Source organism: Penicillium bovifimosum (genome assembly GCF_028826915.1).
Source record: "Penicillium bovifimosum strain IBT 22155 chromosome Unknown utg000005l_segment0_segment0, whole genome shotgun sequence".
NCBI classification, from domain to species: domain Eukaryota; kingdom Fungi; phylum Ascomycota; class Eurotiomycetes; order Eurotiales; family Aspergillaceae; genus Penicillium; species Penicillium bovifimosum.
Genome location: NW_026622714.1, coordinates 5,136,833 through 5,161,850, shown reverse-complemented (window position 1 = coordinate 5,161,850; position 25,018 = coordinate 5,136,833). Strand labels below are relative to the sequence as shown.

Below are 25,018 nucleotides of genomic sequence, written 5' to 3'. Positions count from 1 at the left end.
GAAAGCCAATCATCCGCTGGTAGAAATCCAAGAATGTTACATAAGGGCACGTGACCGCTCTGCATGTTTCTGTCGCGACAACCAAAACAACCAGCTGAGCTCGCCGTTGATACGATTGTCGGCGCATGGCTTAGGCCGTTGTTACTATTGTTCTGGATTTACTGATCGCAGAGTGTGTCTGCCTGTCCATATCTTCTATCTTTGGCGTTCCCCGCCTTCGCGATGATTTATTTGGTTGTACAGCTTTATGACCCAAATGCGACAAGCGCGCCTTAATATCGCGAATTTTCGATGCCTCCGATATCCTCTCAGCGTCGAGCCGTGACCGAAGAGAACTCATCTCTTTCAGATGATGGTATGACCCGCTTTAGCACCCATTCACTTGACGAGGGCTAACGTATGCCCAGATGTCGGTTTTCTCTACCAGGTTGTCGCCAGCGCCGAGACAAAACCCGAAGCGGATCGACTCCCATTCCGGGCGCTCTTCGAGGCATACGACGAAGTCATTGGACAACATGGCGCCAACGCGGATTCAGGTCATGCGTGTCTGCGCTTCCTGTTCAAGATGGGGGGCAAAGACGTACGCGGCGACACCCTCTTCGACAAATTCGAGAATGCGCTCCAGCAGGTGGGCATCGTGATCGAACTTGGCGATGAAGGATCTACAAATCTCAATGAGACACATGATTACGACCAAAATACAGTGGAGGCCACTCACAGCCAGACTGTTGAACATGACCATCTCCCAGCCATGAACGGAGTCACCCCGACACCCAAACGGCGCGCATCATTCAACACTACGTACGATATTGGTGAGGACGTTACACAAAGGAGCTTCGTCAACCGCCCCAGCTCGCGGTCCTCCATGTCCAGGCTCGAAATTGGCAAACCTGAATTTCTCGAGCCAAAACTGTCGCCTACCCCAAGACATAACCCTGGGCCTACCAAATCGCCGGATCGGACACAATTGATCAGCCAATTTTTGGATGTCGGTCGACGGTTGCTGAGTCGGTTTGATGGAATAGAAAATAAGCATGAAGCACCAGGGGAGACCCCATTGACGAACGGAGTCGTTGCGAGGTCGGCTGTTGCTCGTGATCGTTCAAAGAGAATGGCTGAAGCTTCACGTCCCCCCCGCCAACCCTCTTCCGAATCTTCCGACAGCTCTGAGTCGGAAGAAGGGCAGTCAATCATGTCACAGAGCCCAGAGCACGACTCTTTCGATAAAGAAGAGGTGCCACCCGAGTTCCTATATCGCCCGCAGCTGTCAGATCTGCTTCGAGATGCGTCAACTTTCAATATGTACCGACAGCGATCGAACTGCCGCCGGATTCTGACACAATGGCTGAAAAAGGCCTTTCAAGCACGACAAATTCGCGAGACTAGGGAGACACGCGCGGTAAACTATGACCGCATCCTTCTCATGCGACAGGCCTTTGAACCATGGCGAGCGGTGATTCAAGAGAAACGCCACTCGGCCCGAACAGATCGATTCTTCAAACACCTTGAAGCGCGAGCAAGTCGTGCGCGTGACTTATATCTTATGACAAAGGCGTTTAGCCATTGGGCTCAACTCACGTCGGAAGAAGTGGCCCGGACGTCTGCTGCTAGAAGACATGTTCTCAGCGTCAAATATTTCAGTGCATGGCGCGAGATCACTGCCGTCAACGAGATGAAGGCCCAACGTTTTGCACTACAACGACCTTTCAATGCTTGGCGGAAGAAAGTCCAACATGTGAAGGCAGCAGAGGCTCAGGCCATAAGTGTGCGCAACACGAGGCTTCAAAAAACATCATTCTGGGACTGGTGGTGGTGCTTCTGCGACCGTCGTGTGCTAGAGGTTTCCGATTATCGACTCAAGAGACGATCGCTACTCTCCTGGCTTCGGAGTTTACGAACCAATCGAGAGCGCGACCATGAGATAGATCTCAATAACAAACGGTCAGCTCTGAAGTCGGCATTTCAGGTATGGTCTCAACACTCCAGAACCATTGCTTTGGCAGATCAGGAAGTTCAGACTTCTCGGCGCCAGCATGACCTCAGAGCATCCTTTGATGAATGGAGAATTCAAGCCCGGCTGGCCCCGGCTGCTTCTCGGGTCTCTGAGATGGTGGATACCAGGATTGTACGGAATGCTCTATCACATTGGATTGAGAAGGCCCGAACGCTTAAACAAGCAGAAGAGGCAGATCGCCATCGAATTCAAAAAAACGCGTGGGTTTCCTGGAATGATACGCTTCGCTGCTTGGCCCTTCAAGCTCGTGTTGACGAGCGCCTTAAAATGGAGGCTATGTACAAGTGGGTCGTTATGGAAAGGTTTGAGTTGATGCGAAGAATACGCGAGCAACGCATCAAGCGCGAAGTCTTTGGTCGATTCGTGACAAACACTCGGGATACTTATAACCGCCTACTTACCAATGCTGAAGCTCATGAGGATCATCAGACCAATAATTTGGTTCGATCCAAGTTTGCCATCTGGCGTGACCAGGTGCAGCTCCAGCGAGAGCGAGAGTATGTTGCATCAGAGTTCTATGCACCGCGGCTTGCAGCTGAGTCTCTTACGATCTGGCGGTCCAAGCTTGGACAGGTGTCCAAGATGGAAGGTTGGGCCCAAAACGCTCGATTTTACTTCTTGATGAAGAAGACCGTGAAGCAATGGCACCAGGCCAAAGTTGACTCCGGGAAACGACGGCGACAAGAAGCGTATGCGAAAGTCCGGCGGAAAGTCAAGATCAACCTCGCATCCAAGGCGCTGACTACCTGGTCATCGAAAGCTCGCACGGTTATGGAGATGCAGCAACAAGCTAGTGACGTCGATCGCGAAAAGCTGCTTGCTGATGTATCCGAGATATTCATTCAATGGCATGACAAAACAACCAAGAGGCTTGAGGACTGCCAGGATGCCGACGATTCATATTTCCGCCAGGTTGCATTTGACCAGCTCATGCAAATGTCTGAAACCTTTGTCATTCGTCGTGAGATGGAAGATCAGGCAGACAACGTGTACCGGTTGCACGCCCTACGCCTGGCAGCTGCTTCTCTTCGCAAGCTCAGCCTTCGCATATTCCAGATCGGCAGTACCACTGAAACCGCTGAAGCCATGCGGGAGAGGAATTTGCGGAAACACTCAAGGGCTATGTTCCGCGACTGGGTGGACAGTGCCCGAATGAAACTGGAGGCCCGAGATTCTGCGGGTCCATCTTTGACACCCGCACCTATGTCAACGTATGGAAATGGCGACCGTGCTGGCTCAGCGATATTCGACCCGTGGTATCAAGACCAGGTTGAGACGCCTTTCAAAATCAGTGACTTGACGACAACATCCCAAGCAACCTCCCATGATCCCATCTCTGCAAGCCCCCTGGCAACCCCCAACTTCACAACTTCCCCCTCAAAACGAGCCGCCCGTGCGCGAGCCCTTGCCCAAATGTCCACTACTCCCGCCACACCTCTACGCACACCTTTCGCAAGTCGACTCCTTCGGGCTGGGACTACGACTGCTCTCTCAACATCTTCCAAACGCCCACGGACAGGTCGGCGAAGCTCGGTGGGGAATAGCGTCCGCTTCGTGGATGAGGAACCTCCCGAGTCTCCGACGGATGGTCGCAGGTCAGCGAATCGACGATCTTGACGTTCTTGTCCGATATATGACTTCTTTGCAGCTTCTTTGGCATCATGTACATCAGCGATGATTATAGTCCTCCTTTCATGCCTTGTCCATAGGTGCGATCATGTTTCATTCAATGCATCGTCCGGCGCAGCATATAGCGAGTTTAAGGGGTTTTCAGTCTTTGGTGTACTGCTGTGTACTTTTGCCATGATTGAATGTAATAACTTAAGATATGAACCTGTGAACTGTTTCTTGTTGACATAACTGTACAAAAACGAGTATGTGTCTAATATGACTCAGTCATCGAATCCGTCGCAGATCATGGTGTCTGCCTTTTGAAGGATCTTGACGATCAGAGCCTGGCCGCTTTGCCAGCCGGGATTGGTCAGATATTTGAGAGCTGCCTGGCAGGCGGTGACGATGACCACTTGGAAACAATCCCGAAGTGTTGGGGGGTGACGGCAGGTTTCTTGGACCATTTCTAGGGCTACCAGTATGGCCCCTAGGTGACTGAAGTAGAGGTTCACAGCATCTGTGGTGCCCATGTACTGGGCCCTCTGGGCGATCAGCTTCGTTCCGATTAGGGCCACACACCCTACCCCTAGAAGTCCTCGGCGGGAGGAGGCGTGAGTTATGACTCTGAGTTGAGGTTTGGCTAGTATCGGTAGTTCATGGGTGAAGATCTTAGGTGTTCTTCTCGTGGTCGGAGGCTCCACGATAACTTTAATGACCTCAAGGCTGCCCTTTGGCACCGGGTGTAGACCTTGTAAGATTTGGAGAGGGGATTGAAAGGCAGGACCTGATGGGCTGCGAGCCAAGTTTAGGCCATGGAACGATCTTCAAGAGTGTGGCACTGAATCCAGCTTCCAAGCTATCCAAAGGATGGGAGCAAACCTGATCACCCGAGGCTTTAAATCGGTGGCTCTAGCCATCGCTGAAACCGAAGCAGGACTAGAACCAATAGACCTGACTCTTCGCAAAAGAATCGCACGTCATTGGATCCAGTGCCACACTCTTGAAGAAGATCATCCCTTCCACAGCCTAAACTTGGCTCGCAGCCCATCAGGTCCTGCCTTTCAATCCCCGCTGCAAACATTACAAGGTCTACACCTGCTGCCATCAGGGAGAGAGAGAGAGAAAATCCATTCGGTGCTGCCATCAGGGGCTGATATATCTGTGGGGAAATAGCGGTCAGGTGACTGTAAAGTCACGTGGATACTGACATTAACCAAGTTAGGGTCAGCGGCCCGCCAAATTGTTTCATGACTTAGCCAATCAGCGTGCCCAGATCTGAGCATGCTGAGGTAAGGTGTATATGTCCAGACAGACAACCTCACATACACCCATCGTCGAGTCTTTTTGTAACTTTGCCTATTTCCAGGGAAACATTTTGTTCTGGCAATGGTGTAACGTGGCTTCCAGCGCAACGAGCGTTCAACCTCACAATCAGTCGCCTCGATGCGAGCGATACTGCCGGGGAGACCCCCAGCGAAGCTCCAGTCTTTCAGCACCGCGCTGTGGAATGATCTTCGTGTTGTTGTGAGTGACCGGATGTTTCAACATCTTTTCTTACAGCTCCCCCGCTGGCTGAAATCCACCCGTCACTGACCATTGCCCCCGCGCGCTACTCAATAGGCGTACATCTCCGGCCACGCGCTGGTTATCCTCGGCGGTCCGCAGACCCTCCTCCAAACGATCTACGTCGATGATACCGAAACACTCGAAGCTGTAGCTTTCAACGAGATATCTGGCAAAATTGCTGTCTGTGGTGGGGCTGATGTATTCGTGTACCAGCCGTACGGCATCCAGGGCGAAACACTGAAGGTGCGCATCCACCCCCACACCCCCGATCTTGATCTACCTGCGACACGGGCGTATGATAGCATCGCAATTGATATTAACATATGACTGAGTTTAGTGGTCTCTACTTTATACGCTCCGTGCCTCTGACGATGACGAACCGATCTCCACACTATCATGGGGTTCCTCCAACGAGCTCCTGGTGGGTAACTCGCGCCTTGCCCTTTGGTTTATGAACGATGAACCACGTCTTGTCTGGAAAAGAAAGCTTGCGGCGCCGGTCAAATTCGCTCAATTCTCCCCCGATTCGGCCTTGATTGTCACAATTGGGCATTATGACCGCTTGGTGAAGGTATGGAGACGACTCGCGTTTGGCGCTGACGAGGTCCGGTTCGAAAACTCGTACCTACCTCATCCGAACGTCGTCACCGGGATACACTGGCGATTTCCTCGGCACCCTGAGCAATCTATGGATAATGTCCTGTATACATTTTGCGCCGACAACAAGATTCGAGTATGGGCAGTGACCGACCATCACGCGCTCTCAGCTCTACAATTCTGGGCAGAGATTGACATGAATGTGTCAGTACAACCTAGACATGCTTTGGATGACGATATAGGACTCCAACGGCGGTACGGCTTCATCTTGGATAGCCGTGACTTCTGTGTCGCGACCGAGCGTGCTGTTCAGCGGACCACAGGGAACAAGGAAAACCACGCGCTGGAACATATCATCGAGGTTGCGAGTAAGGCCCCGGAGATTTGCATCGTAATCGATGGCCACGGTCACATGTCTGCCTGGGCTTTGGAAGATATTGGCTCTAAAGCAAAGACGAAGTTGAGCGTCTTCAATATTCTCCATGTCGAGGGCTTGGACTTTGGGTTTGCATTCGATCGACCGCCACATGAAGACTATGCTCAAATTCGCGCATTCCAAAGTACGACATCGAATGACAAACTGAGTGTTCTGGTCCACCACTTTGATGGTCGAATTGAATGGTACGATTCCCGCGTGGATGTCCTATTTGACCCTGCGCCACGCACGAGGAGAGTTGCACAGAGATCCTCCTGGTCTGGTCATACTGCCCCTGTCAAAAAAATTGTCCGAAATGCGACTGGAGACGCTCTGGTGTCACGTACTAACGATAACAAAGCCACCGTTTGGACACAGCGGCGGCGAGTAGGTGGCTCCATTCTAGGGCGCAAGAGCGTTCTCTTCTCGGATGAGCACATTCATCGGACATGCATACTAGAGTGTGGGGATCTGCTTGTTAATCTCCACCACAATGGAATTTCCTTATGGGATGTCAGCTCGAATCATGCCAAGAAATTGGCCTCGTTGCCATTTACCAGGCCCGGCAAACCATTGTGCGTGTTGCCGATCCCCAGCACTGAAGCGACTGCAGATGTTTTCTATGTAGCGACTATCTGGGGAGACATGCACGGAATTGCATGGGAGATACGACGCCCTGTGCAAGACGCAGAAAAGGAGAGAGCTGTAAATGAACGTGATTATCAATTACGAGACTTCTGCAGCTTTGACATGGGATTGAAGGAAGACGTCGCATACATACTCCCGGTGGACCCAGCTGGGCCTAAAGCGAAGACTTCGGGGTTCTTCGACTCTTTCTCCACCGACATTGCTCTCTCCTATACCCACAGTGGAGTGGTGCGGACCTGGACAGCCACCGTTGACCCGGTGGCCGTTAAAATTGATTGGCTACTTCAATCAACAGTTGACACTGGCATCGTCAACCCATCTCTGGCTAGTGCGAGCTCTATTCGCAAGGCCGCCTTGGTTGATGAAGAACGGACTCATCTCACAATATGGGATACCAATAACGCCCAGCTAGAGTTTGAGGAGCATTTCGCTTCATATGATACCATAAGGGATTTGGATTGGACCTCGACCCCAGATAAGCAGTCCATATTAGCCGTGGGATTTCCGCACAAGGTTATTCTCTTGTCTCAGCTCCGTTATGATTATCTCGACTCCCGACCGTCGTGGACACAAGTCCGAGAGATCTGGATTCGAGACCTTACACCTCACCCCATAGGAGACTCTTGCTGGCTGAACAACGGCCATTTGGTCATTGGAGCAGGAAATCAACTGTTTGTCTATGACAAGAACATCGATGTCGGAGATCGCCTGGTTTCCGAGCTTCGGATGCCATCTCGAGGGTTGTCGACTGTTGATCTCTTCGACCTTGTCAGCAGGCTGAACGGTCCATTGCCTGTATTTCATCCACAGTACTTGGCACAGTGCATTCTGGCTGGCAAGACTAGTTTGGTACATTCAATCTTGTTGAAACTACACCGTAAGCTGAAGTTCTACACCGAGGGGGACGACCTAGACGGTTTCCTAGAGATGCCGGTAGAATATTTCTACAAGCCAGACGTAAGTGTCCCTTTATATGCCTTTTCTTTCAAAGCTCACAAAGCCAGTCTTCCCAACAAGCGTTTTCTAAGGAGATGCGCTCTTCTTATGTCGATCACACCGATGAGGAAATATCCTCTGTCATGGATGAAAAAACCGCAGTCGCTCTCAATGAAAGCTTAGCACGAATTGCCCTGCCGCAACTGTCTAGCCACGAACAATTCCGCTTGGCAGACACCATTGAATGCGTTGCCATGGTTGATAAGCACCGGCGGTCAATGGACGATAACGCAGCACGCTATCTCCTGTTCTTTCGACAGCACATGTTGCGACGGAGTCAAGGAGTTGCTAACAAAGACACTGTTTCATGGAGAGAGATTGTCTGGGCTTACCATAGCAGTAGCCAAGATATCCTGACGGATCTTGTCTCCCGACAATTCAATGGAAAGTTGACTTGGAAGGCTGCTCGTGAGAGCGGTCTATTCATGTGGCTGTCAGATTCCGCAGCTGTGGTGCGTTTCCGTCATTGGTGTTCTTCGCTTACGACTAACTTCTTGATTAGAGAGTGCAACTAGAAATACTGGCTCGGTGTGAATACACTAAGACGGAAGAGAGAAACCCCATTGACTGTACACTGTATTACCTCGCCCTCGGAAAGAAAAATGTTCTGCAGGGTCTTTGGCGTATTGCACACTGGAACCGCGAACAAGCAGCGACCCAACGTCTACTTGCGAATGACTTCAAAGAACCGCGATGGAGGACATCTGCTCTGAAAAATGCTTATGCATTACTTGGAAAGCGGCGATATGGTAATCTTAACTTCGTGTCACACAATTAAGCGGCGACGGCTAACATTGACCAGAATACGCAGCATCTTTTTTCCTTCTCGCCGACCATTTGCGGGATGCTACGAATGTCATCATCAATCAAATGGGCGATCTCCAGCTTGCAATCGTCATCACACGAGCCGTGGAAGGGGACAATGGACCCGTTCTTCGAGAACTATTAGAAGAAAAAGTATTGCCTGAGGCTGCTTCGGAGGGCAACCGCTGGATGGCCTCCTGGGCTTTCTGGATGCTTGGACGGCGGGACATGGCGGTGCGGGCACTGATCGTGAGTATATATATCTCTCTGCTAGTCGAACCGCAACTGACCAGACGTAGTCCCCGGTCGAAACCCTTCTATCATCAGCAACCCCAGCCACCCCTGGAAGCCCTGGGCGAGTCACCCTACAGTCCAAATCCTATCTTTCCAATGATCCGGCGTTGGTAGTATTGTATCACCAACTTCGCGCAATGACCCTCCAAACCCTCAAAGGTGCCTCCAAAGTGCGGCCAAGGGAGGAATGGGAGTTCGTCATTCGCAATGCCCGACTCTATGACCGCATGGGCTGCGACCTTCTTGCTCTCGATTTAGTACGCCACTGGGAGTTCTTGGGTGAACTGCCTACTCAGGATTCGTTGAAACCAGACACTTCCCTAGAAACAGCCGAGAACGGAGTCGATTACCGTAAATTGCTTCGGCGGCGCAGCAGCCTCGTGGTTGCTGATATGCCGGTGCGACGTGCAGATGTCTCGGTGCAAGCTGTCGCTACCGAACCTACTCCCGGGAGTACAGCAGAGAAAGAAGAGCAAAACCCAAGCCTAAACCGCCTCCTACCATGTTCCATGAGCCTGATGCCAATTCGTTGCTGGACAGCTTTGGATTCTAGGTTAGGGAGTCGCTGTACTTATGACCTGCATCATGCATACCCTGGCTCCAGTTACAATCGAGTTTGAAGGCTGGCAGTATCCATGATGTTTTGTCATGATCGAGTAGATGCGTTTAGCGATAATATTGTTAGAAGAATTTGGGTGGTCTTTCCCATCGTTCTAATGACTGCCCACATGGCCAGGCTCGTTCATGAAAGGACCTCGGGATCTTCCTCCAGCATACGCCCTTACAGTCTCCACTGAAATGCTGAAATGAAGGGCTTGCTATTCGCGCATAATTTGAGCAGCTTCGGCAAGTGGATGAACGATACCCACAACTCATAGCATATCCCTGCAGAATAATGTGATGTGGCAGATGACGTTCCTCAGGGAACGAGGAGGCTGGGGGGATGTTACTACAGTAGTTGCGATCTACCTAGCCCCGCCGACAGCCGACAGCCACACAGACAAGTCATGTTTCGATGATTATGTATTCTATTTTCCACGTTTGTGTTACTTCGTCACATAACGATGTTGGCCAACCGCAGTCACACCTCACGAAACGATCGACCCCATCACTACACCCTACGTTGTACGAAGCACACAACACAAAGCGGTCAAGCTGCGTGGAGACGAAAGCAGTGCAAGACCTGCGATGCAAAGCCAAACATGGAAAACTCTGCAGGAGCTTCCGGCTGACAATTGTGCTGAACACCATTGACCTCACTGGTTGCACTACAGCCCGTAGCGTGCTTTGGCTACTCCAGAAGCCCCAGATGGCTGCAGATGGGTCCCAGATGTAGCCTGATACGTTACCAATATAGGAATGATCGGCGGCGCCAATCTGCGCTATTACATCGCAATGGCGCCGATCTCTTCAGCTCGTCCCGAAACTTTAGTGAACGATGGGGACATAGACCGAGCGTGAGATCCCTTTTGAGCCAATCGCCTCGGGTCGCCTTGATCTGTCGATCAGAAAACCCATGCAAGTTTATGCAATATGAAAGTCAACAAAGACGATGGCGCTTTAAGGCTGCTTGCTTCCCCCGCCCGCTGGGGAGATCGAATCTTGTCTCTCCTCTCTGACTTAGATATACCCCATCCTTTCTCAGCGATATGCCTACAAAAATTCCAGGACCGCCCGGAGTTCCTCTCCTGGGAAATGTTTTCGACGTCAACCCCAATGAGACGTGGAACTCGCTGAACAAGCTGGCCAAGCAATTTGGTAAGCTAGCAAGCAGCAGCTCACCCAGCCTTTGAGAGTAAAAGAAACTAACAGTTTAGGCTCTATTTTCAAAATCAACGCCCTCGGCCATGAGATCGTATTTATCGGCAGTGTCGCTCTGTTGGAAGAGATTTGCGACGAGACTCGATTCCGCAAATGCGTAACAGGTCCAGTAGTGGAAATCCGTCATGCCGTGCACGACAGTCTGTTCACAGCATACGATTACGAGAAGAGCTGGGGCATCGCCCACCGGATCATGATGCCTCATCTCACGCAGTCCGCGACCGACAGCCTCTTCAGCGACATGGCGGAGGTCATCCCAGACCTGACGAAGAAGTGGAGCGCAGGAACCAAGACCCGCACTTTGCTCACCAAGGACCTGGATCGCCTCCTCATCGCATCTTGCATGCAATGCTTTTTCAACCAGCGCGTGCACGTGCTCGAAGGCGCCGAGCCACCCATGATCAACGCCATGGAGAGCGCCACCATGGAGGCAATGAAGCGACCCACCCGGCCCAAGCTCCTGAACTGGCTATACCAGCGCCGCTTCGACAAGGACACCAAGACGATGCGCAACTTCGCAGCGCAGGTGATTAAGACCCGCAAAGAGAACCCCGAGACAGCCCGCAAGGACATCCTCGACGCCATGCTGAACGACGCCGACCCTGAGAGCGGCGAGAAGCTCACCGAGTCGCAAGTCATTGATGAAATCATCTCAATCTTCATCGGGGCCGCCACAGCCCCCAACCTCATCTCGTACGCCCTGTACTACCTAATGATGAACCCCAGTGCAATCGCCAAAGCGCACGAGGAACTCGACCGCGTCGTCGGCGACGGCAAGATCGACCTCGAGCACCTGAAGAGCCTCAACTACGTCGAGGCCATCCTGCGTGAGTCGATCCGTCTCTCCGCCACCGCACCAGGCTTCAACATTGAGCCCATTCCCTCCGACGACAAGAGCCCCATTCTCCTCGGTGGCGGCGAATACCAGATCGCCCACAACCAGCCCATGATTGCGATCTTGAGCCAGGTTAACCGTGACCCGGCTGTTTTCGAGGACCCCGAGGACTTCAAGCCTGAGCGTGTGCTCGGCGAGAAGTGGGATCAGCTCCCCGCTGCTGCGAAGAAGGGCTTCGGTAACGGTAAGCGGGAGTGCATTGGTAAAATCTGGGCTTGGCGGTGGTCGTTCTTTACTCTTGCTAGTATCTTGAAGGATACTACGTTTGAGCTGGCGGATCCTAACTATAAGCTTGAGTCGAATGGTGCGTTCAGTATCAAGCCGCTTGAGTTCTATGGTTTGGTTAGTGCCCGGAAATAGGCCTGTGATGTTTTTTGTGCGATCTGTTCAGCGGATTTGAAGTCAGTAACGAATTTGTCGATATACTCTGATGTTTCTATGAATGAACTTTAACTTTATTCTTATTCTTATCTTTGTGTTTAATTCTACTGCCGGGTAGCTCTCGAAGGTATTCTTAAGGTGGAGGCGGGGGAATGTGCAATCATGCGGTCACGCCCGCCACGTTCCAAGGTTAACGCCACGCGAGCATCTAGAAGCTCCAGAGAATCTTATAGCACCGATGATAGGCAGAAGAGGAAGATGGGAAATTATTGAAAAAAAAAATGAAAGAGTGTGTTATATTCAATAACCAAAAAGGGCCAGCCTAGAAGTCTCTATATTGACAAAGAAGCAGAAACCATGCCAGCTGGGGTTAGACCATCCTTCGAAATAGAATGATCCAAGAGTCTATCTTCAAGATCATATCCAGTCATATATAATATCAAAGAAAACAAAATTTAACCGCTGTAGTCAAGGGTAACGGCCAGACGAGCAGGACCGGAGCCCAAGTTACCACCGATACCACCGACATCAGTCTCAGCAGAAGTATAAGCGTTGTCAACCTGGGCAGCATCCTTGGTGATGGAAGAGCAAGTGCCACCGAGCACATCACAAATCTTCATACCAGAGATGGGCATGCCAGCGTTCTGGGCAGAGATACAAGAAACATCGAAGCCAGACCAGCCAGTGTTGGTAGCGGAGCCGAAATCAAACTCACCCCAGGTGGAAGCGTAGCCACCCATGTTGTCGGTGGGGATGGTGGAGCCGGAGGCGGCAGCCCAGCCACCGTTGGAGTCATCGTCGAAGGCAACGTACTTGGTCTCGCCGGGGGCAAGAGTGAAGGTCTGGCAGGCGTTGCCGAACCAGCCAGTCATCTTACCGTCGGGACCGTACTTGTTGAAGATGGCGACGGTCCAGGAGTCGGTCTGGGAGCCCTTGAATTCGGCGACGTACTTGTACTCGCTGGCCTTGGACTCGGAGACCTCGATGATGTTGCTGCCGTAGGGGCTGCCGACATTGCCCTGGTAGGTCTCGCCGGAGCCGGAAGAGGCGGTGGAGCTGCCGAAGCCATCTTTGGAGCCGGGGCCTGAGGGTGTGGAGGTCCAGCCACCGCCGGAGGAGCCGGAGGACGAGGGAGAGGCGGAGGTGGTGGAGGCCTGGCGACGTTCGAAGCCGGCGGGTTGGGACAGGGTGCTAGTGGCAAGGGCGGCCAGCAGAAGGAGAGACTTGGCGAACTGCATCTTGGTGGAGAGTGTGTGTGTGTGTGTGTGTTGTCACAAAGGAATGTAGGTATCAGTGAAGATAGGTAAAGAGTGTTGTGCCTTGGTTGGACTGTAAAGACAGAAGTAAAGACAGAGGTAGGCTGCAAAGGAACGAACAGGTTACCAAAGGAGTGTGGTTTGAAGATTCGAGAATTGACATGAGGGAGAAGAAGAGGTATAAATACCTTTCGAAATCGACAGAACCTTCAGTCCGCCACACTTGCCTCGTAAGTCGAGACCACAAGATGTCCACAAGTACCACAAAGAGCCTCGTACCTGGCGCCATCCACAGGAACCACTGGGGCGTGAGTACGTCAGACCGTTGAAAGGAAGGAAGGAGTCGTGTGCCATGGATCCCACAGTGGTCTGGGCCTTGGGTTTAGCAAGTAAACTCTTTGGATCGGTGGATTTTGGCTGATTATAGACAACCTCATTGGAGACTACGAGGTAGAAACTGAGGTAAATCTGGACCATGGCTTAACAGTCTGACTGGTCCATCCGCATTGATCCAAGCCATCGGTGGATTCTAGAATTATAGAATATCCGAGAGATCTCTCATTGGAGGACTCATCAGACTGTGGGCCTGGTCAATGGTCATTGTCCATGGGCAGTAAACCGGGAGTAAGGTCGGGATGTAACCACGATCCTGGTAGCGGCAAGGCGCTGACTCTCCGCATCTCCAATTGTGCCGTATATCAGCCTTGTTAGACACTGTCATGATCGACCCAATATGAAGCGTCTGAGAGGGGTAACTCATAGAGATGGGGGCCAGTGTGACCCAAAAACGCAGCATTCGACCAGAAACGTCGTGGGTCTGGAAGCGAGAGAAAGAGTTTGCGAACTGGATCTGCCGGATCAGAGGGTCTCTAAAAGAATGACCCAGTGTGGGCCCAACGGGGGTATGATCAGATCGTCTTAGGCTGAGACTAAAAGATGCGGAACTGTCAGGAAGCCAGATCCGAGGAGATTTTGGCTGTGGCCGCAGCATTACCAAGCTGCATAGGTTGTTCAAGATCAAGTGTATATCACTTGTTGTATTGCAATTAGCTATGTTAACTTCGAGTATCTCGATCATGTTGATTCAGGGGTTTGTGTTGATTTGTGTCATCTTTGAGGGAATGTCCAGCTGTGTGCCACGGGTGACGACGTTATGGTCCAAGAGGAACTGTTATGCGATTGGCTAATTTGGAATACGGTCTGACCAATCATTAAACAATTTAAAGTCTTGGCAGGGCAAGGGCTACTTTTAAGCCAATCAGAGGTAAGCTTAAAATATCTCGGATGGCGATCCATGGTTCAGAGGACTTTCCAGGGTTTTCTGTCTTGAACTTGAATTCTCTTCTTTGTGGAAAAGGCCACGAGTCGGTCTTGGCTTGCTCTTCTTCCTGGAAATTCCATTGTAAATCTCTTAAAATCTTTACAAACCACAACGGCTTAGATTTCCTCGGTGGGCCCTCGATTTTTCTATTCCTTCTATTACTCCGCTGCGTTCCAGTCAGTCAATGGTCCAGTCGGCACTTGGAATCCGTGGCCCCGGAGTAACTGATACCCACGACTGCTCTGCTGAAAGCGCGAGGATAGACATGGCTTGAACATGTCACCTTGAGCTTCTTGTATTCGTTCCCGAGGTCGATAGACAGACTTGGTTAGAAATAAAGTTAGACGCTAGAGGCGTCATTATTAGTCTCGGCCCGACTCTCGGCGTTTCTGTGACCAGAAACGAGTCTAGGCTCTCTATCCTTGTTTTCTTAGCTTCAATGTCAAATTTTCCGAGCAAAATGGATATCCTCTAACATGCAACCATTCAACTACTTATGACTACACTACTCATGGACCCAATCCACATCTTGAGCTGATAGCCTGATGGCTTTCGAGTTTCGGCCGAGATCATCATAGATGCCTGTAACTTTTATTTACCCGGATGACGAAATCTACTTGCATTCTAGTTAACTACTGTGTACACAGTATTGTAGTGGCGCCACCTCCAGAAGTGGTAGATTCCATGCAAACAGACCAAACAGACGAGCCCCGTGCATTGTTGATCTTGAGTTCTTGACTTAATACCTCAGTTACCTCTTACCTCAGCATGCTCAGACCAAACATTATACTAGCTGGGTCATGTGCAATCACATGACATATCTAACCAAATTAGGTAATGGTTAGGTCCAGCGCAAATGTTTGGGCTGAGGAGGTCTTTGACCGCCCGTCCAGAAGGATCGGGGGAAAACCACGAAACGAGCCTCTCTCTTTGAACCATAATATCTCGACCACCACGTCCATTTTCTTCTCAAAACTTGGCCTCCAGCGTCTTCTCCTTTATCTTCATTACTCCATACACTATCAACCATGTCTGAGCTAAGGCCGTCGAGATCGAAGCGTCCGCGCTCGACCCAAAATTGCGGGGAAGACACAACCGATGACCGTCCACGTCGCATCAACAACGTACATGAAAGCGTACATGAAAGGGTCTCCCATGTCGCTGATTTGCTTCAAGAATGGAGTTGGAGCTTCCCTCAGCTCGTCAAATACTGGATCGATCACAACAATGGCGCCAGAGGAAAGCGACGTACAAACAAAAAATTGGGTATCCTACGCACCTTGTTTACGGACGACTCGGAGGCCATCATCAAAGATATAAGAGATGATCCTATCATGGTCGATATTATGGACGTTGCGATAGAATATTTAGTCCATGGAATACGCGCAGAATTTGGTGAGCTACGGCGGCTGTTTACATTCGGCCAGTGGAAGGCCGACGAGGATGTCAGGCAACTAGACATGTCAATGATGGGAAAAGAGCTCTCTGAGCATGCGCCACTATTCACGAACCTGATGACCGAACTAGCCTGCAACACCAGTGCCATCATGAACGGCTACGTACGCAAGGAAGAGGAGGGCTATCTGGTGATGCTGGCATCGATCTTGCTGCTGAAATCGTCCAGGAACACCGCAAATCGCTTTGCGCGTATGCTGGGATTCTATCTCCAAGGCTCAGGCGTTAAGCGACGCACCATAGAGGTGCCTGACGGTCTGGGAGTCACAGAGTGCTATTGGACATTAAGGAACACGACGACGGATTTCGTATATAGATGTCATATACATACCTTCGTATGAGTAGATAGCGCCGTCGTCGTGTTCCTTAATGTCCAATAGCACTCTGTGACTCCCAGACCGTCAAGCACCTCTATGGTGACACGTGGGTATATCTGCCTTGTTGGATGTCTCTCAACAACGTTCCGGAGTTGACATTGTCACCATGCACAAATACGGGCCTTGCAAAGGGGCCTAGGGATCGAATCTTCTCTTCTTGTTCGTATCCCAATGCAAGCAGCGGCATGATAACCAGAATGATCGAATGCGGTACGAGGCACGGCAGCACCTGCATGATCAGACTCTTGCCAAACGACGTCTTCGCGACGAGTACCAAATCCCGCTTCTCCTGCAGCATCCATGAGATGCAGTCGATCTGCCCTGAATGGGCGTCGAAGTGGTATATGAGCTGGACAGCTTGCGTGATAAGGTTTCGACGCTCAATCTCATCACATACTGCGGCCAATCTCCCCTGAATTTCGTGAAGCCGCTGCTCGGTCTCGTTTCGCGGTTCGATCGAGGTATCAGACGATTGAATGCGAGGATATTTACCTCGAAGAGTCTTTTTTAAGCGAGGCATGATGGATATAAATGGACTGATCGAAGGAAAAATCATCAGCTCGGGTCTCAAAACGCGTGTTCTCTACCAGGCTATTGCCATGTAGATGCCCGATAAAACTCGACATTGCTCACCAGCACGTTCAAGCATAAGACCTGCGTTCTAGGAGGCGTGGAAACTTCAAAATAGTATCAAAGTAATTGTCCAGTTCGCATTTATGACGCTTGTAAGATTGAAGATGGTCAGGTCTGTGGTTATTGAGTTCGTTGAGATCGAAATTCACACAACCAAAGGAGCGGTCAAGTTGTTGGTCGGTAATTCTTGGCAAAATTTCAAAATACTCCTCAGACGACACTTCTGAGCTGAACCTAACTTGGTTAGGCAGGTCATGTGAACATGACCCAGCGAATCATGTGTCGTCTGAGCATGCTGAGGTAAAGTTACCTCAGCCGTTCCCCTTCAAATGCACAAATAGAAATTGGGTATAGCAGCATTGAACAGGCTCAACAGGGCTCTTTAAAAAAATGGCGTTCCCCTAATTCGGTGAAAACACATGACCTTGGATTCGAATAGCGATGTCGGCGGTGACGTCGGTGGCCTTTTCCGAGGCTAATTGCCGTGCCATCGGACGAACTCCGATCACAGATCAGCTTTGACAGACACCTGGAGACACGAATTGACGGGAGAAATAGCTTCACCTACGGAGTAAATATGCGGAGAATTTCTGCATTTACCCCCACTTCCCCAGCCCGTGGGATTTTGAAATGGCCGAACTCCGTGGGATAAAATAACTGATCCCCGCCCCCTGTCTTTGAGCATAATTCTACCTAACTGTCACGCGAAAGGAAGATGGCTCCTCAAATATCATCTCTGGCGACGCTGCTGCTCTTGGGCTCATATCTGGCACCTGCCAGTGCCAGCAAGCTTCCTGCTCAAGCGCAATTCATTGATCAGAAAGCGTTCAATGTCCTGAATACGACCCAGCCTCCAACTGAATTCAATGCGAAGACTGTACGTGATTCCAATTACAATCAGTTATTACTATTGCCAATTGCTGATTCATGCATAGCCCTTTGTTCCTCCAGGGTCGACAGGAGACAGTCTGGCCAACCAGCCTTTCCATGTGTATGACAAGGAGTTCCTGAAGATCATTGGAGATCATCCTACCCTCACCCGCATCGGGCACACTTCAAAGGATCCCATTTTCCACGAGGCCGTTGTCTGGTCCAAGGGAACCGATGAGGTCTTTTTCGTCCAGAACGCAGGCGCTAAGAACGCCAGCACCGGTCTTCACAAGTCCGCCATCGTGGAGAAAATCTCCCTTGCGCAAGCTGCTGCTGTTTCCGACAAGCGCGATGCTGTGGGTCTCGTGAACATCACCACCGTCCCTGCATCACCAATCATTCTCAATCCCAATGGTAAGTAAACAGATACCGGACTTTGTGAATCTGGACATAACTTACAATGAGCCTAGGCGCTACCAACTATCGCGGACAGATTATCTTCACCGGCGAAGGCCAGGGTGACAACAAGGCGCCTGCTTTGCAAGTCATGAATCCGAAGAGCCCTTATAACACTACCGGTTAGTTCAGATCAGTTCGATTCTCTTCGCGTCTTTGGTAACTGACCAGCACGCCAGTCATTCTTAACAACTTCTTCGGTCGTCAGTTCAACTCCTTGAACGATGTCGCGATTCACCCCAAGAGCAAGGATATCTACTTCACCGACACTATCTACGGCTATGTGCAGGACTTCCGCCCTGCTCCCGGCATCCAGGACCAGGTGTACCGATTCAACCCCGACACTGGTGCCGTGACCGTTGTCGCGGATGAGTTCGATCACCCCAACGGTAAGGAATCACATGTACGGAGACTGAAAGTGAGTATGCATCTGACATTCCAATAGGCCTGACTTTCTCTCCCGATGGCGACTACGTCTATGTCACCGATACCGGAATTGACAACGGCTTCAAGGGCTTCGACTGGACTCGTCCTGCTGCTGTGTATGTCTTGTCATTGATATTGCTCTTGTTAATCTCTGGTGCAGTGAGGCTAATCTTGGACTCTGTGTTTTCTAGCTACCGATATGACGTGAAGGAGGACGGCACATTTGAGAACCGCAAGATCTTCGCTTTTTCCAACTCCGGTGCACCTGACGGTACGTTGAGCAAATTAAATCTCCCCCGGTAGTGTATCTGAGGCCATCCATACTGACTTTTGACAGGCATCCACACTGACTCCTGGGGCAACGTGTATGCCGGCTGTGCCGATGGCGTTCACGTCTGGAACCCCTCTGGAAAGCTTATCGGCAAGATCCACCTTGGAACAGGCACGGCAAACTTCAACTTCGCCGGTAAGGGACGCATGGTCATCTGCGCCGAGACCGAGCTGTTCTATGCCACCCTGGCAGCGGCCGGCAATTATGTTGACAGCGAGATGTAAGAACGGGCGCCTCGGTTTGATCTACGATCCGATGTAATATATTTGATACCGCAGAGATATGAGGGGTTTGGTTTAACTGTCAGAATTAGGTATATTCGGCTCTTTACATACGCGTAGAAGATCAGACATGAGATCGACAAAATTTCGCACGGGTATCTAAACTCCACCTGGGTAATCACCCAACCATCACCGATATGTCGTTGGTAATTCATGGATCTTGGGTTCCTCCCGAGCAGGAAGCTCCGCCGGTCCTTTGGGCTCTGACCCCTCGGGTAGCTCATTAAAGTACTCAACAACATTCGAACCAGGCGGTTCTGAGGCGGGCACACTCGATACGGGTGCACTAGTCCCACCCATAGTAGACATGAGAGGGCTTGGGTTCGTGGGTGTCGCTACGTATTTTCGTCTCTTGTCTCGACGACGCAGTAGGAACCAAATCAGACCAGCCAGGATCGCCAACCCAGCTACTCCGCCGACAACTCCACCGGCAATAGCCCCAGTATGAGATGAAGATGAACTACCTTCCCCGGTCGCATCGGTGGGAGTCAGTCCAGTGGTAGTAACCGACGGCTCCGCGGTGCTAGTTATTGCGCTTGATTCCGTCGGGGATGGGGATGGGGATGTGGTTGTAGTTGCTGTGGCGAAAATCAGAACCCAAATTCAAGTAGTACGTGAGACTTTTATGGCAACCATTCGCCCGCCGACGCATTACATACCATGATACTTAATAGCCAAAAGACTCATACTGATTCCCAGTACGGATATATCATCTGTACAGCCGACGAAGCCATCCGGTCTTTCGAAAGCCTGGGTGTCCGCAGCGCAGCAGAACCAGCCCTTCGCTTTGTAGACATTTGCAGTGCTATTTGCGCAATGTGTGTTATCCACCAGATCGGAGCAATCTGCATCTGACGGGCAACATTTCACGTTATCTTGTCCGGCGGGACAGTGTGTGCCGCCCGGACAACAGGCGCGGAAGGGGGCCCAGGTTTGGCCGCAATCTGTTTCAGTGTTGAGGCAGGAGCCGTTTCGGCGGACGGATAGTCCATAGGGGCTTTTTAGGATGTCTGACATTGTGTCGATCGCATATCGCTTTCGGGGAGGTACTGGCGGCCTGATGAGGGTGGTATTGTTGGATTGAGAAGGGGAAAAAGGACTAGTAGTACATTGAACTTCAGGAGAAACACGCGGATGGGGCTGAGATAAGCTGAATTACGGAGATGGCTGAAAATGGCTGAAAATGACGGGCTTGGGGGGGGGAGGTCGGAGCTCTAGGGCCTGCGCCTCGTATTAGCGTGTGTTAGCGGATACATGGGTGGTCGGAATAGAGGCTTATTTTGAACTCGACTGCGGCAGTTACACGATTACTCACGCTTATGTAGGAACGACGATGTTGCTGACTGGTGGAATAACTTCTACTGTAGACTTACTATCTGCTCTGGATCCCATAACGATCAGTGGCCAGGCCAGTTGAATGTTCACATTTTGGAATTGGCGGATCAACTTTACTGTTAACCTCAACCGGAGATGATCGACATACTCGCTGTTTGGAAAAGAGGGGGCCATTAGTAAATGCATGTGGTATGCATGAGAAAGGACCAATAAAGAGACATAGATCAGAAGTTGACGAAATTCAAATTATCCTGCTGGGCGAAATAGTTGTATTCATACGGAGTAGTTAGCAGCCTGAAGACCATAACAGTTCAAGAACTGACTTCGAGAGACCTCGTGGCCTACCGAAGCCACCCGTGCCTGGACTGTGGATACTAGCGGGCCGTGCGAGTTACCCCGGTCCCGTTTGTACTGTCACATCGTAATTACGATCGGCCCGGACTGATTGGCTCCGAGTGGAGGCCATTCCCTATTAAGGAAGTGCTTTAATCTGGGTATACTTCTACTTTGAGGAACTGGTCGAGTGTTATGAGCTTGATCGGATGTGACCTTCTTCAACCTTGCTCGATGAGAAGCCTCTATCAGGGAATAATCTTCACAGTTTCAAATAGATTTGCTTTCCCAGAAGACATAAAAGATGAGCATTTCCCCAAGTAGATATCCCACCTAAACCCGATTGCTTTCCAACATCAAACAACTACTCCGTACAATGGCCATATCAAAGTATCTCTCCCTCGCCACGCTCTCCCTGGCTACTCATGCAGCCGCCCAGTCCGCAAACCCCGGAGTAGGCGCAAACCCCAAGGCCGAGGGATCAACCGACGAAGTCACCCCAACCACCGGTCCAAACGGGTAAGAAAAGAGAAACACCCTCTTGAGCAACCCAGCACAGCACTAACAAGAAGATCCAAACCAGATCTGAAGACTGGCTCAATCAAGGCATTGAGGACGGCGGCTGGAACCCACCCTTCCTAGCCCTGGAAGACGTCTCCCACATCTCGCTCGACGACTTCTACAACGGCATCGGCTCAGGCTGCAAGCAGTACGATCAGTACTTCCAAAGCGCCGGATCCAAGTACGGGGTGGACCCGGTAATCCTAGCCGTGCTGGCCATGCAAGAGTCGTCCTGCAATGCCGATGCAGGCGGGCCGACGCCGGGTTTGATGCAGGTGTCCTGCGAGAACTACCCGAACGGCGAGTGCACGGATTCCATCCAGGATAACGTCGATGCGGGAACGCACTACCTTACCTCCCAGCTGGATGGATCGGATGGCAATGCGCTGAAGGCATTGGGTTCTTATAATGGGTGGTTCACTGCTGGGAGTGGGCTGAATGGTAATAAGGGGCTGACGAAGGATTATCCTTGTTCGTCTGAGGGCCAGTCGAATGGTGTTCCCCAGAACTTGGATTACTTGCATCAGGTGCTGAATGGTTGGTTTATGGGGTTGGATGTTTATGGTGATGATAACTGGATTGGATCTTACAAGTGTGATCAGTCGTGTGATAATGGTAGCTTGTGTTAGATAGTCGGACTCAAGTACGCTTTCAGGCAGTTCTCGTACATACATGACACATTTTCTATTTACTTGGTCGACTCGAAACTCGCAAAATTAAATCCAGTCTGTCTATCTTCTTCACTTCATTCAGAGTGCGAGTAGGAAAAGCAAAAAAAAAAAAAAAAAAAAAGATAACAGGCCCGAGCCGCGGATTGAACGCGGGACCTCGCGCAATATTGCTCAGGTTTTGAATACCCTAAGCGCGAATCATACCACTAGACCACCCGGGCTGTTGTTGTGAAAGGTCACGGGTTTTATGTTATACAAGGTTTTTCTACCGCGCGCTGCGTCCAAGCTGTGTCGAAAGGTCGTCGTCGCCCGTCTCCAACTCACCACGGTGGGTCAAGTTGTCAACTTCAAGACCCCCAGCGCCGGCCGCTTACTCCAGCTTATATTTAAATAATAAATCCCGTCTAAGTCTTTGCCTAAATTCCAACGGAGGTACTTCATACTTAATCACTAGGTTCGATCCAAGATTTTATATGATCTTCGTAGGTTTCCATCGCTGTTCGTACCCGACCTAGTGGGGATATATATGTATTTTTAAATTATTTATTCCTTAAACAAACCGGATTATATAAGTGGTAGGCACAGTGAGATTGTGCTAACTGTGTGGAGGCAATAGTCTTCTTTTTTACGAGGCTTCGGGGGATAAATCGCCGACAACCTGCCATGACGCCGGGATGTTGAGATTTCTAGAAATGGCCCGGGGTACAGCAATAAAATACCCGACGGTCCGACTAGGCTTCCGGGCAGACCATACACATATATGATTTACATATATGATTCGCACCGTCCCTCACTGATGTCCTCATCCCGCAATTGGGATCATAATCAAATTAGATATACAAAATGGTGTCAAATGGTTATCTTTCACACGGGGATAAAGATGAATTCAATCCCCAGAAGTGGTCGTCAACCGCGAGCCAGTTGCCAAAGCGATCTCCGGATACGTACCTCAATGTCCTGATTGTCGGGGCAGGTCTAGCTGGGTTGATCACAGCCCTTGAATGCTGGAGAAAGGGACACAATGTGGTAGGAATCCTGGAACGAAGCCAGGGCCCTGTCTATACTGGTTCGTTGTTGGCCTGGATGGATGACCGAGGCATATAACTGATCATTGATAATCGATAGGAGATATCATCGTCATTGGGCCTTCCGCCATCTCTACCCTCCGCCACTGGCCCGATATCTGTCGAGACCTCGAAGAAGATCAGTCAGAGAGTGTGATGTACTACCGGCGCCATAATGGTGAGTTGATCCTAGGGCCAACCACTTTGGGATATAATAGCCCGGAGCTTCTCGCCCAGCGACAAGTTCTACCCCACGTGGCCCCGCATCAGGTCCGTCGGAAGTTCTATCGCATGCTGCTGCGTCAGGTCGCTCGCGTGGGCCTAAAAGTCGAATATGGGCATCGCGTAGAACGGTACTTCGAAGACGAAGCCGCTAATGTCGCGGGCGTTGTCACGGAGGATGGCAGCGTCCGCGTCGCGCAGCTTGTCGTCGCGGCCGATGCATTTAGGACGCGTTCAGACCTGCTCATTGCGGGAGATCACGTTCCCACGCGATCGAGTGGCATGTCCGTGTATCGAGCGGCGCTCCCGACGGAGCTAGCGCTGCAAGATCCAGCATTCAAAGCGCGGTGGGGCGAGCTTGTGGAGCAGGGTGGCTCAAACCATGAGTTCTGGATCGGCCCGGGCATGCATCTGGGACTTTTTATATCGCCGGACTTTGTGGCGTACGGGCTCACGCCGCGGGATATATTCCTCCAGCCGGGCGGGAATGAGCCGATCGAGTCATGGGACCCGGACGTGGATCCGGCGGAGGTTCGGGAGGTGCTTCACCGTGTTCCAGGCTGGAATCCTGCAATCGAAGGGCTGGTCCGTAACACGCCTAAGGGCGCAACGGTGCATTGGCCGTTGCTATGGCGGAATCTTCGCCAAGGGTGGACGTCTAAGGGCGGCCGGGTGGTGCAGGTCGGGGACGCGGCACATACCACAATTCCTGCCTCCATCAGCGGCGGAACGCTGGCTATCGAGGATGCCGTGACACTGGCGACATGCTTGCAACTCGCGTGCTCTGGGGGCACCCCAGGTGGTGGACCTCTAGGAGCCCGCATTTACAATCTACTCCGATACCAACGGGTTAGCTGTGTGCAGAAGATGTCTTTTGTCAATTCGGAGAACCTCGGTGCCGTTGACATGGATGAGGTTCTGAAGAAGGATCCCGAGAAGGTCAAGGTCAGGTTCCCTAAGTGGGTATTCCAGCACGACCCTGAGGCGTATGTCTACGAGAAGTATGGGCAGGCGTTTTCACATTTTGTGTTGGGGACCAATTTTGTGAATACCAACTTTCCTCCTGGCCATAAATTCAAGATGTGGACGATTGAGGAAATTCATGCGGATATTTTGGCTGGGAAGAAGGTTGCGGATCTGTTAGACGGTGATTGGGATTAGTTAGAAGCGGTATAGCGTTAGTTTTGTATTAGAATACTTCAAATAAAGAGCTTCTAGTATTCAAACAACCAGGTCGAGGACCGCCAATGAAGTAGTCAATTTGTCTTTGACTGCTTCGTTCTAACGCTCATACAGACCGGTTGCGTAACATGAAAAGTTTGTTCCGTTTCATACCGATTGAGGAAAACCTAGGGATCTAGATGCGGTCAATTATTCTGATCGG

The 25,018-nt window shown here is 51.0% G+C and overlaps 10 protein-coding genes across 10 annotated transcripts; 7 read left to right on the top strand and 3 right to left on the bottom strand.

Annotated features, from left to right (window-relative positions):
* Positions 1-291: 291 nt before the first annotated feature.
* On the top strand, positions 292-3,631 carry N7515_007180 (Sfi1 family protein; the record flags this gene model as incomplete). Its single annotated transcript, XM_056667924.1, has 2 exons — positions 292-355; positions 408-3,631. 2 exons carry the CDS (start codon positions 292-294, stop codon positions 3,629-3,631), a joined length of 3,288 nt encoding a protein of 1,095 aa, XP_056521520.1.
* Positions 3,632-3,906: 275 nt separating this feature from the next.
* N7515_007179 (uncharacterized protein) lies at positions 3,907-4,089 on the bottom strand (the record flags this gene model as incomplete). Its single annotated transcript, XM_056667923.1, has 1 exon — positions 3,907-4,089. One exon carries the CDS (start codon positions 4,087-4,089, stop codon positions 3,907-3,909), a length of 183 nt encoding a protein of 60 aa, XP_056521519.1.
* Positions 4,090-5,068: 979 nt separating this feature from the next.
* On the top strand, positions 5,069-9,496 carry N7515_007178 (uncharacterized protein; the record flags this gene model as incomplete). The annotated part of the gene is made up of 7 exons (XM_056667922.1): positions 5,069-5,149; positions 5,246-5,434; positions 5,529-7,808; positions 7,856-8,299; positions 8,350-8,596; positions 8,650-8,900; positions 8,951-9,496. Coding segments are annotated over 7 exons (4,038 nt in total), but the record flags the coding sequence as incomplete, so codon positions are not given.
* Positions 9,497-10,594: 1,098 nt separating this feature from the next.
* Positions 10,595-12,021, top strand: N7515_007177 (uncharacterized protein; the record flags this gene model as incomplete). Its single annotated transcript, XM_056667921.1, has 2 exons — positions 10,595-10,703; positions 10,763-12,021. 2 exons carry the CDS (start codon positions 10,595-10,597, stop codon positions 12,019-12,021), a joined length of 1,368 nt encoding a protein of 455 aa, XP_056521517.1.
* A 476-nt stretch (positions 12,022-12,497) lies between these two features.
* N7515_007176 (putative allergen) lies at positions 12,498-13,280 on the bottom strand (the record flags this gene model as incomplete). The annotated part of the gene is made up of 1 exon (XM_056667920.1): positions 12,498-13,280. The coding sequence occupies one exon, from the start codon at positions 13,278-13,280 to the stop codon at positions 12,498-12,500; it is 783 nt and encodes a 260-aa protein (XP_056521516.1).
* Positions 13,281-15,647: 2,367 nt separating this feature from the next.
* N7515_007175 (uncharacterized protein) lies at positions 15,648-16,415 on the top strand (the record flags this gene model as incomplete). Its single annotated transcript, XM_056667919.1, has 1 exon — positions 15,648-16,415. The coding sequence occupies one exon, from the start codon at positions 15,648-15,650 to the stop codon at positions 16,413-16,415; it is 768 nt and encodes a 255-aa protein (XP_056521515.1).
* Positions 16,416-17,799: 1,384 nt separating this feature from the next.
* N7515_007174 (SMP-30/gluconolactonase/LRE family protein) lies at positions 17,800-19,391 on the top strand (the record flags this gene model as incomplete). The annotated part of the gene is made up of 7 exons (XM_056667918.1): positions 17,800-17,961; positions 18,020-18,368; positions 18,425-18,532; positions 18,590-18,799; positions 18,856-18,952; positions 19,028-19,107; positions 19,174-19,391. 7 exons carry the CDS (start codon positions 17,800-17,802, stop codon positions 19,389-19,391), a joined length of 1,224 nt encoding a protein of 407 aa, XP_056521514.1.
* Positions 19,392-19,577: 186 nt separating this feature from the next.
* Positions 19,578-20,465, bottom strand: N7515_007173 (uncharacterized protein; the record flags this gene model as incomplete). Its single annotated transcript, XM_056667917.1, has 2 exons — positions 19,578-20,026; positions 20,108-20,465. The coding sequence occupies 2 exons, from the start codon at positions 20,463-20,465 to the stop codon at positions 19,578-19,580; spliced, it is 807 nt and encodes a 268-aa protein (XP_056521513.1).
* Positions 20,466-21,492: 1,027 nt separating this feature from the next.
* On the top strand, positions 21,493-22,306 carry N7515_007172 (putative extracellular soluble lytic transglycosylase; the record flags this gene model as incomplete). The annotated part of the gene is made up of 2 exons (XM_056667916.1): positions 21,493-21,635; positions 21,700-22,306. The coding sequence occupies 2 exons, from the start codon at positions 21,493-21,495 to the stop codon at positions 22,304-22,306; spliced, it is 750 nt and encodes a 249-aa protein (XP_056521512.1).
* An 885-nt stretch (positions 22,307-23,191) lies between these two features.
* On the top strand, positions 23,192-24,795 carry N7515_007171 (FAD-dependent oxidoreductase; the record flags this gene model as incomplete). The annotated part of the gene is made up of 2 exons (XM_056667915.1): positions 23,192-23,414; positions 23,474-24,795. The coding sequence occupies 2 exons, from the start codon at positions 23,192-23,194 to the stop codon at positions 24,793-24,795; spliced, it is 1,545 nt and encodes a 514-aa protein (XP_056521511.1).
* Between the last annotated feature and the right edge of the window lie 223 nt (positions 24,796-25,018).